The sequence below is a fragment of the Tachyglossus aculeatus genome, chromosome 3 (genome assembly GCF_015852505.1).
Source record: "Tachyglossus aculeatus isolate mTacAcu1 chromosome 3, mTacAcu1.pri, whole genome shotgun sequence".
Lineage (NCBI taxonomy): Eukaryota > Metazoa > Chordata > Mammalia > Monotremata > Tachyglossidae > Tachyglossus > Tachyglossus aculeatus.
The window spans coordinates 21,915,254-21,926,221 of record NC_052068.1 but is presented as its reverse complement, the minus strand read 5'-3'; the positions used below and the strand labels follow the sequence as shown (position 1 = coordinate 21,926,221).

Below are 10,968 nucleotides of genomic sequence, written 5' to 3'. Positions count from 1 at the left end.
TGGCCACCAGCGCCGAGCGGCGGCTGGTCCAGACGGCCGATCCTTATCAGCGGGGGAGCTGCGGCTCCGAGCCTTTGTGCGGGGCCGGGAGGCACCCGCACATCCGCGGGCCTCCCCCGGGAAAGGCTGGGCATACGGACACGGACATACGGGACTCCAATTCCGCTGGGGGAGGGCGTGGGGCGGACCCCTGCAGCCCCAGGGGGGGGGAACGGAGGGCTTCTCCATCGGCCTGCAGGTGAGGGCCCGGCGGAGAGCATCCCTTCGGCGGGTCCGGAGCCGGTGCCGGAGCCGCCCTCGACGCCTCCGCAATCCCGGCTCCTAAATCAGGCCCGTTCCCGCCCATCCCTCCCTCCCGCCTCGCCATTGGCCGGCCCGGCCCTGTTGCACCCCGCCCTGCTCTCCCATTGGCCGGCCCGGCCCTGTCGCACCCCGCCCTGCTCTCCCATTGGCCGGCCCGGCCCTGTCGCACCCCGCCCTGCCCTCCCATTGGCTGCCCGCCTCCGCCCGGCCTTTACATAAGCCCCGGGGCGCTCGACTGGAATCGTATAAAGCGGAGCGGCGGCGCCGGGGCCAGACCAGACCGACTACTTGGACGGAGCGGTGAGCTCCCGGCTCCGTGCCCCCCCTCGCCCCGGCGCCCTGCTGGGGCTGAGGATGGCATCAGTGAGTACCCCCCCTTTTCCTTTCCCTCCCCTCTTTCACCCCATCCATCCCCGTATCCCTTGGGCTGGGGAAAGTTTGCCCCCGATACCCTTCCCCTTCCCCTCCTCCCTGCTCCCCTTCCCCCCCGGGGCCGGGGACGCCGGGGTTCGCCCTCCAACTTGCCAAGTGGCCCCGGGATGCCCGAAGCCTGGTGGGAGGGGGGCGGGGGGCCCCGTTTCTCTCCAGGAACGAGGAGGGCGAGGTCCAATCAATCAATCCATAATAATAATGGCATTTATTAAGCGCTTACTATGTGCAGAGCACTGTTCTAAGCGCTGGGGAATTTATAAGGCGATCAGGTTGTCCCACGTGGGGCTCACAGTCTTCATCCCCATTTTGCAGATGAGGGAACTGAGGCCCAGAGAAGTTAAGTGACTTGCCCTAAGTCACACAGCTGACAAGTGGTGGAGCCGGGATTTGAACCCATGACCTCTGACTCCAAAGCCTGGGCTTTTTCCACTGAGCCACGCTGCTTCTCTATCAACCAATCAATCAATCGTATTTATTGAGGGCTTACTGTGTGCAGAGCACTGGACTAAGGGCTTGGGAAGTACAAGCTGGCAACATATAGAGACAGTCCCTACCCGTGGGCTCACAGCCTAGAAGGGGGAAAGAGCGAGAGAGGGAGTGGTCGAGGAGATGGGATCCCAAGTCCCGAGAGCGAAGGTGAGGGGGAGAGTTTTGGAGGTCAGGGGTTTGGGGAAGGGGAACTAGGAATGGGAGGGGAAATGAGGAGGAGAGAGAGGAGGCTTCCTGTAGGCAGGACGGTCTCGGTTCCCTGCTGTGGGGCTGAGAGCCTCACGGGTCAAGGTGTGAGGGCCTCCAACCATCAAAAGTAGCCAGCCAGGACTGGTGCCCTCCCTGGGGAAGACAAGCTCCCTTAGGCTGGAAGCTGCGTGATGGAGGGCTGCTGACAACCGACTCCACACTCTGCTGCTTCCTGAGGCCCCCGACCCAGTCTCTGCTCCCCGGACTGAGGGTTATCCTGGCTCTGAGGGCAGGGGTAGAGCTGGCTGGGGAAACAAAGCTGGGCCCCCCCAATGGTGGGGGGGATGTCGGGGGTAGGATGGAGAGATGGACTTGTGGGGGAGCGTCCAGCAATGCAACGGGCTTCCCGAGCTGTGCATGGGTTGTCGAGGTCAGCTTCTGCATCAGAACTCCGAGCAGAATCCAGAGTCATCTCAGCCCGGATTGGATCCTCCCAGCTGAGGTCAGGAGCAGTGCTGTTCCTTAAAGACTTTGCAGGGCTGGCAGGGGCTGGTCTGGGCTGGAGCAAGCTGACCTGCCATTGGGAGAGTGGCCTCCCCAGCCTGGATTAATGGAAGCCCCCGAGGTTTCGGAGCCTTCCGACGAGCCCCTGCGGGCAACCCCAGCCCTGTGGGGAGAACTTGAGGCTGGGGGAGAGGTGTCTTGAGTACTAGCTGGGCTTCTTTGGGGTCTGTGCCCGCTTCACAGGGCCAGGCCCGGACAGGCTACGGATTGTTAGCCAAATTGTGCTCGCCTCCCTGGGCCGGAGGCGACAGGTCGGGTGTCAGGTGTTGGGAAGGGCCTTGTGAGGTCACTGGGAAGAGAAGGTTGTGGAGGCCATGATGGCAGTGGGATGGGAGGGTGGGGCTGAGCTCTTGGCTCACCTTCAGAGATTCCCCCCCCGGGTCCTAGGAGAAGATGCCCAATGCACTCCGGGTGACTTTCAGATGCTGAGGGTCAAGGCTCCTCGGAAGGGAAGGGGAATGAGCATTGGGGCTCTCTCCCCTGCTTCAGGTCTCTGGTTCTGGGCCATGTCCCCGCCTCCTGTGTTTTTCCCTTCCCAGAGATGGAGATGTTTTATTCTAAAACCAGGAGTGGAGATTAATTCAGCTGCATTCAGCCAATCTGGGACTCAAGCGTTAATCAGAGTAGGAGATGCTGGGTGGAGAGAGGGCCGCGAGTCATGTTAAATATGGCTCGTGTCTATACGATTTTTCATGATTGATTAGCTTGATGAAGAAAAACCCCTTTTCCCAGTAAGTTCTGAAATGTAGCCAAGAGGCTGTAGGAAAGAATTTGGGGTATCACTCCCGGCCTAACTCCTGGCCCAGGTTTCCATTTCCTAGGCCAGTGCTCTCCTATAGAAATGGACTCTAGGGAGATCTGCATTTGGGAAGGAGGGAAGGAGTAATCTTAGCCATCTCTCTTGACCTGAGACTCACTGGATGGCAGTTGGTTCACAGGGGTATCCTGTTCCCTGCATCCCATTCTTGGTCACCGCTATGTGTTCTATGCTCTGGGGCCTGGCTGCGTCCACTGGAGTCAGTGAGTGGGCATTAACTCCCTGTCCGAAAAGCCTCTAGAGAACGAAACTCTCTAGCCCCCGGTTGATTCCTGTGTCTGTAACCGACATCTTCTGGGTATCCCACTGGGGACCTGTGCCGAAAAACACCCGTCAGTCCCATGACTCCTAATGTCTACGTCTGGTCACACCTGCTGTAATGTGGTGCTGTGCTGTTTCAGGGGTTGGCTCCAGAGATCAAAGATGTGAGCAAAAAGTCTCCTCTGTGATTGAGTGAGCTACTGTTCTGTGATGTGTAGGATTCTCAGGAGCTAATCTGAACACACCCACCACTACCGTGCTGACCTGGAAATTTTAGAGGGACTTTGCCCCAGCAGAGGGCTCTAGGCTCTTGTCATTTTTTGCATCTAGTCCTTTAAGTGTTCAGTAAGCGGGGAAACCGACGTATTGACTTGAAGATGCTGGCCTGGTTCTCTGGTCATCGCACCCAAGAAAATAGCTTCATGAATCCTAACCTAGGGTGCTCAGTTGTTCCTACTGTAAAGCGCTTAGTACAGTGCAAGCGCTTAGTACAGTGCTCTGCACACAGTAAGCGCTCAATAAATACGACTGATGACTGATGATAAAGAACCACCTAGGCTTCCTGAAAAATCCTAACTTGAAGGGCAGGATGTCCCCATTTTTCCTTTAAAAAAATGGGGACTTTCACTCTTGAGGTGACTCCCCAAACCCCGGGCAGGGAATGTGTCTGTTTATTGTTGTATTGTACTTTCCCAAGTGCTTAGTACAGTGCTCTGCACACAGTAAGTGCTCAATGAATACTATTGAATGAATGAACCCCAAACCATATTGGGGAGTCTAGTTTCTAGAGAAACTCTAGTTTCTGTAGTGTACCACTTCTTTAGGTTCCCCTAGGCCCTGAAGCATTAGGTGGGCACTTCCCATTGGAGATTCCAGAACTTCCAAGGTAATAATAATAATAATAATGATGGCACTTATTAAGCACTTACTATGTGCAAAGCACTGTTCTAAGCGCTTGGGGAGGTTACAAGGTGATCAGGGTGTCCCACGGGGGGCTCACAGTCTTCACCCCCATTTTACAGATGAGGGAACTGAGGCCCAGAGAAGTGAAGTGACTTGCCCAAAGTCACACAGCTGACAATTGGCGGAGCTGGGATTTGAACCCATGACCTCTGACCCCAAAGCCCGGGCTCTTTCCACTGAGCCACGCTGCTTCTCTAAAGTGAGAGGAGAGGCCAGAATCCTCCCCGAAACGAGGTTTGGGAAGTCCATAACTAAAGTCCCCTCAGGTTTGGGAGCCCTATTTGCCCAGGGATGACTTGGATGAGGCCAGCCAGCCTATGGCTTCCAGTCTTGATCCCGGTGTCGATTATGGGCTGAAGGCAGTTATCATGAGCAGTAGGCTGATCCCTTTTTGGCACTTGCTTTCTGGTGAATTTGCCTGCTCAGCTGGGGTTGGGCACCCTCCAACCCCCGCTCCCCCCACACACCAGAGAGATTATCTCCTCCTCTTCCTCTCGCAGGATGGATTCTCAAAGCTAAGGCCTAGTTTTCAGTTCTGAGGGTCCACTTCCTCCCAATTAGAGAAAGAGGGGGTGGAGGTGAGGAGGCTGGAGAAAGCCCCTGTTTGGGGGCCCAGGGTGGTGGGCAGGGACCTTCTGAGGGAGTTCCCTTTTGCCACAGTCATTCTTATTTTGGGGGGTGGGGGGGGGGGGATTACTCAGACCCCGCCTGCAATCAGGATGTGAGGGAAACATTGGACTATTGATTCCTGGTGAAGGATTTTTCTGCTGGGAAAAGGTTTCCCAGGAGCACGGTGATATAAGAATGCTGACAATGTCTGTGCCCACCAAGCCCCCCTCTTCCTGCAGAGATGGTTTACGTGCCCAGCTTGTGCCCTCCTCTTCGTTTCCTTAGGACACAGAAATCCAGGCCTGAAAACGTCTGTCCCACAATCTAGGGATATGAATCCCAATCTACACTTAGCATCATAGAAATTAGAGGTGGTCAAATTCCTGAGGGTCTTCTCCTTCCCTCAGCCAAAGTCGTGTTCTACGGTCTTGAGGAGTCTCGGACCACTGATCGCTGAAGTACAATCAACTTTCTTCTCTTGATAATTTCAGCTTTTCTTGAGCCCTTGGCTTTGGCTTGAAGCAGTAATCATCACCACTGCAGCGCTGAGTTTAAAGGCAGAGACAATTGGTTTATGGATAGAGCAGGGCAGAAGAAACTGGGAACTCGGTTCTATTCCTGGCTCTGCCAGTGACTTGCTGTGAGATCCCAGATAAGTCACTTCCTATCTCTACATCTCCAGTTTTCTATCGGTAACTCTTTAGGTCTCACATGAGAGAGGGGAGAGGGAAGAGGGAGGGCTGCCTGTGTGCCAAAGTGATTCCTCTGTAGAAGAAAAACCAAAAAATATGAACTTTAAAAGCCAAAAAGTGTACTTATTTATGGAGAGCTGTGGGGTTTTTCCTTGAAAGAAGCCTGTTGGCTTCTTGGGAGACAAAGCATTTACTTTTTGGAAAAATTCCAATCCCCGCATGGTGGTTCCGGCTCAGGAAACCTGATCAACATCCAGAGGAGAAACGGTGAGCTGCAGAGTAGCCACATGACTGGCTCTGTCCCAATCCAGATGGGAAAGGGACTTGGCTGGAAACTTTGCCACACTGCACCCCCCTCAGCCCTCCTGGCTCTCTGGTGGGGGAGAGAGAAGGCCCTGCAGTGCACTTGAGTGAAGAATGGGGAAGAGTGTTATTAATTAGTAAAACCTTGTTTACTTAACGGGCATATTCTTAAAGATCTCTTTCAAGGGACGTTTTGACATATTACTTTAATTAGCCACAGAAGAATCCTGAGTGCAGAGAGTGTAAAATGACCCTTCTTGTTGTTTCCAGTTTCTCTTATCTTTGTTTGCGCCCGACAAGTACAGTGACAAGGTCATAGGAGTCTGAGGAAGGAACCTAGGAGAGCGTTCTCCCCCTTCTAGACTGTGAGCCCGTTGTTGGGTAGGGACCGTCTCTATATGTTGCAAATGTGTACTTCCCAAGCGCTTAGTACAGTGCTCAGCACACAGTAAGCGCTCAATAAATGCGATTGAATGAATTGGCAGAGAATGGAATTGCAGGGCGAAGCCATTGGTTCCTGAAGGACCTTTGCCATTGACAGTGGAAACTGGGGGGCCTCCTTCCTTCAGAGCATGGGCTTGGGAGTCAGAAGTCATGGATTCTAATCTCGCCTCAGCCAGTTATCAGCTGTGTGACTTTGGGCGAGTCACTTGACTTCTCTGTGCCTTAGTTCCCTCATCTGAAAAATGGGGATTAAGACTGTGTGCCCCACGTGGGACAACCTGATTACCTTGTAACCCCCCCCCCCCCCCGCCCCCAAGGCTTAGAACACTGTTTGGCACATAGTAAGCACTTAACAAATACCATCATTATTATTAACAACCGGGAGCCGGGACTGAGAAATCCAGAGGCCACTGGGATCCACCACATGAATGCTAAGGGGCCACTTTAGGGAAGAAATGACTGAGACAGCCAGGGTCTGGTCAGTCCATGGCACCCTCCCCCCTACCCATTTTTCTGTCTTGTTTGGGTAGAAAATCAATTCTGAACTGTATTGACAGTTATATTAGTGAAGCGCTTTCCAACCCACAAGTGTCACCAAAATAAAGCCCACTTTGTAGTTCCGTTCCTTCTCCACCCAATTTTACGGCACCGGTGATAATCGTTGAACAGATTGAAGTTGACTGGCTATGTGACTGGGGTGAAATAAACCCACGTTTAGGTATTTTCCAGGTGTTCTCACTTTCCTTCTCCACTGGTCTCTAGGAACTGGCTTTTTCTGGAAATAGCAATGTGGCATCTTTCATTTCAGTGCTCAGCCTTTCATATGAAGAATTCAGCATCAGCCAAGTTAGTTTTCAGTAACCCCTGCAGATGTTGTGGGAGAAATCCATAGGACATGATCCACTCATCTCTCTGAGACACTGGGTATCTTGGACTCTGCCGGGAAATTGAGGTCCAGAACAGGGGGAAATTCGCTCACACAATGCTGAGTCAGTTATGAACCCGAGAGAAGGATTGACACCTATTTTTTACACCATATTGTACTTGGTAGTTCTCTAACTTATTTATCCTGTGATTCTCTTGAGGGCTCTTGTGATTTCTCCTTCTCTCCCTCTCCATTAATAATTGCAAAATGAAAGGACTTCAGTGCAATTGGCAAGGAAAGGGGTAATGTATTTCCTTGTTTCTCCCCAAAGTAGAAATGTCCCTGATGAGAATTAAGGTGATAAGAAGCAAAGAGCTCAGAAAGAGGAGAATGTGCTGATTGTGTGCAGGGAAATTGCACTGGGGAGGCTGTGTGGCATAGTGGGAAAGCTGCGGCCCTGGAAATCAGAGGACCTAGGTTCTAATCCCTGCTCTGCCACCTGTCCATTATGTGTCCTTGGGCAAGACACTTAACCTCCCCATGCCTCATTTTCCCCATCGGTAAAATGGGGATAATAATACCTGAACCCTACCTCGCAGTGATGTTATGGGGAGTAAATAAAAACAGCCAATGTAAGGTGATTTGGTGATAAAAGCATCAAATAAAAACTCATTAGAGGAGCAGTGTGGCCTAATGGAGAGAACACAGGCCTGGGAGTCGGAAGGACCTGGGTTCTAATCCCACTCCACCACTTGCCTGCTTTGTGACCTTGGACAAGTCACTTAACTTCTCTGTGCCTCAGTTTCCTCATCAATAAAATGGGGATTAATATTGTGAGCCCCATCTCTAGACTGTAAGCTTGTAGTGGAAAGGGAATGTGTCCGTTCATTGTTATATTGTACTCTCCCAAGTGCTTAGTACAGTGCTCCGCACACAGTAAAGCACTCAGTAAATACAATTGATTGAATGTGGGACATGGACTGAGTCCAACCTGATTAGCCTTCATCTACTCCAGTGCTTAGAATGGTATTTGACGCAAAGAATTTAATCACATGCTATTGATGCCTGTCTACTTGTTTTGTCTTGTCTGTCTCCCCCTTCTTGACTGTGAGCTCATTGTTGGGTAGGGATTGTCTCCATCTGTTGCCGAATTGTGCTTTCCTAGCGCTTAGTACTGTGCTCTGTACACAGTTAGCACTCAATAAATACAATTTAATGAAATACCGTGAAAAAAACAAAAAACTCGTCATCATCAATCATATTTATTGAGCGCTTACTGTGTGCAGAGCACTGTACTAAGAGCTTGGGAAGTACAAATTGGCAACATATAGAGACAGTCCCTACCCAACAGTGGGCTCACAATCTAAAAGGGGGAGACAAAACCTAACATACTAACAAAATAAAATAAATAGAATAGATATGTACAAGTAAAATAAATGAATAAATAGAGTAATATGTACAAACATATATACATATATACTGGTGCTGTGGGGAAGGGAAGGAGGTAAGATGGGGGGATGGAGAGGGGGGCTGGGGGAGAGGAAGGAAGGGGCTCAGTCTGGGAAGGCCTCCTGGAGGAGGTGAGCTCTCAGTAGGGCCTTGAAGGGAGGAAGAGAGCTAGCTTGGCGGATGGGCAGAGGGAGGGCATTCCAGGCCCAGGGGATGACGTGAGCCGGGGGTCGATGGCGGGACAGGCAAGAACGAGGTACGGTGAGGAGATTAGCGGCAGAGGAGTGGAGGGTGCGGGGTGGGCTGGAGAAGGAGAGAAGGGAGGTGAGGTAGGAGGGGGCGAGGTGATGGACAGCCTTGAAGCCGAGGGTGAGGAATTTCTGCCTGATGCGCAGATCGATTGGTAGCCACTGGAGATATTTGAGGAGGGGAGTAATATGCCCAGAGCGTTTCTGGACAAAGATAATCCGGGCAGCAGCATGAAGTATGGATTGAAGTGGGGAGAGACATGAGGATGGGAGATCAGAGAGAAGGCTGATGCAGTAGTCCAGACGGGATAAGATGAGAGCTTGAATGAGCAGGGTAGCGGTATGGATGGAGAGGAAAGGGCCGATCTTGGCAATGTTGCGGAGCTGAGACCGGTTGGTTTTGGTGACGGCTTGGATGTGAGGGGTGAATGAGAGAGCGGAGTCGAGGATGACACCAAGGTTGCGGGCTTGTGAGACAGGAAGGATGGTAGTGCCGTCAACAGAGATGGGAAAGTCAGGGAGAGGGCAAGGTTTGGGAGGGAAGACAAGGAGTTCAGTCTTGGACATGTTGAGCTTTAGGTGGTGGGCAGACATCTAGATGGAGATGTCCTGAAGGCAGGAGGAGATGCGAGCCTGGAGAGAGGGGGAGAGAGCAGGGGCAGAGATGGAGATCTGGGTGTCATCAGCGTAGAGATGATAGTTGAACCCATGGGAGCGAATGAGGTCACCAAGGGAGTGCGCGTAGATGGAGAACAGAAGGGGACCAAGCACTGAACCTTGGGGAACCCCCACAGTAAGGGGATGGGAGGGGGAGGAGGAGCCTGCAAAAGAGACTGAGAATGAACGACCGGAGAGATAAGAGGAGTACCAGGAGAGGACGGAGTCTGTGAAGCCAAGGTCGGATAGCATGTTGAGGAGAAGGGGGTGGTCCACAGTGTCGAATGCAGCTGAGAGGTTGAGGAGGATTAGGACAGAGTATGAGCCGTTGGATTTGGCAAGCAAACTCCACAGGCGATTGTGTCCCATTTGATTGTCTTGTACCAACCCCAGTGCTTGGAGCAATGCTTTGGCCTAATGCATACCCAAATTGTTATTCATAATGATTATTATTGCAACCTAATATGTCTCCACCATCAAACAGCTGTCCCTTTCTCCCATCCTTCTTCAGCTCATCTTCACTGAGATCTCTGGTTTCAAAGATATCTCTCTAGGACGTTCATGGAGCTCCTCAGTTCCTTCTGATCCTCTCTGCTGGTCCTTGCAGCCTGCCCTGGGAAGCAGCGTGGCTTAGTGGAAAGGGCCTGGGCTTCAGAGTCAGAGGTCGTGGGTTCGAATTCCTGCTCTGCCACTTGTCAGTTGTGTGACTTTAGGCAAGTCACTTAAATTCTCTGTGCCTCAGTTCCCTTATCTGTAAAATGAGGATTAAGACTGTGAGCCCCACATGGGACAACCTGATCACCTTGTATCTACCCCTAGCACTTAGAACAGCTCTTGGCAGATAGTAAGCACTTAACAAATACCGTCATTATTATTATTATTATTACAGTGAGTCCCAAATTTCTTCTGTGAGAAGGATTTGCAAGCATACTGTCAAATTTAGTAGATTATTCCTTCTACTCCAGTTAGCAATGTCCATATCCAAGTTTTCCCTCCCCTCTAGGCTCCCAGTCAATGCATCTTTATCCTCCTCTCTACCTTGCTCGTCCCCACTTCCCTCCATGAGCTCCTACTCCTTGGCCCTGAAAAGATTTCTCTAGCTCTCTATTCAGTTGTCCTTTGTATTCGAAGAACACACCACTGGCCATGAAGTGCACTTATTAGTGTGCGTGTGTGTGTTTGAAAAGGCAAAGGTGGAATCTTCAGTCCTGGCCACGTTGCACACCTGAAAAGCTATCCCTTGCTGTGTTGTCAGGTTTGGTGTTTGCTACTCCTGGCACTGTTTTCTCTTTTGATTCCTTGTCTCCTTCCTTAATGAGCATTTGCTCAAAGAGAGTCACTCTCCTTTTGATGGCAGTGCACCACGCAAGTCTGTCCTCAGCAGTAATTTCCCACTTTTCAGCTGCGAGAAAACATTATCTGAGCCTGAATTTTACCATGTCCTTAAATGGTTTTTCTAATTCTTTCTCTCTCTTATACTGCTCTACTCTTCCTCCCGAGTCTTTGTTACTTACCACTCTGCAAGGTCATACTTAGATGCCTGTTTTAACCGCACCCTACATCCATTGCCTTGTCTTATGCTGTCGAGTCATCTCCGACCCATAGAAACGCCATGGACACGTCTCTCTCAGAATGCTCACCTCCACCTGTAATCGTTCCGGTAAATCGGTATCCATAGAGTTT

General features: G+C 51.4%; 1 protein-coding gene across 2 annotated transcripts in view; it reads left to right on the top strand.

Annotated features, from left to right (window-relative positions):
• Positions 1-605: 605 nt before the first annotated feature.
• The window catches only part of CRTAC1 (cartilage acidic protein 1), a 188,312-nt gene continuing 177,949 nt past the window's right edge, over positions 606-10,968 (top strand). For both annotated transcript variants that reach the window (XM_038743651.1, XM_038743650.1), the window contains exon 1: positions 606-666. In XM_038743651.1, coding sequence (XP_038599579.1) covers positions 658-666 — 9 coding nt within the window. In that variant the 5' untranslated portion in view covers positions 606-657. The remainder of the gene's footprint in view (positions 667-10,968) is intronic.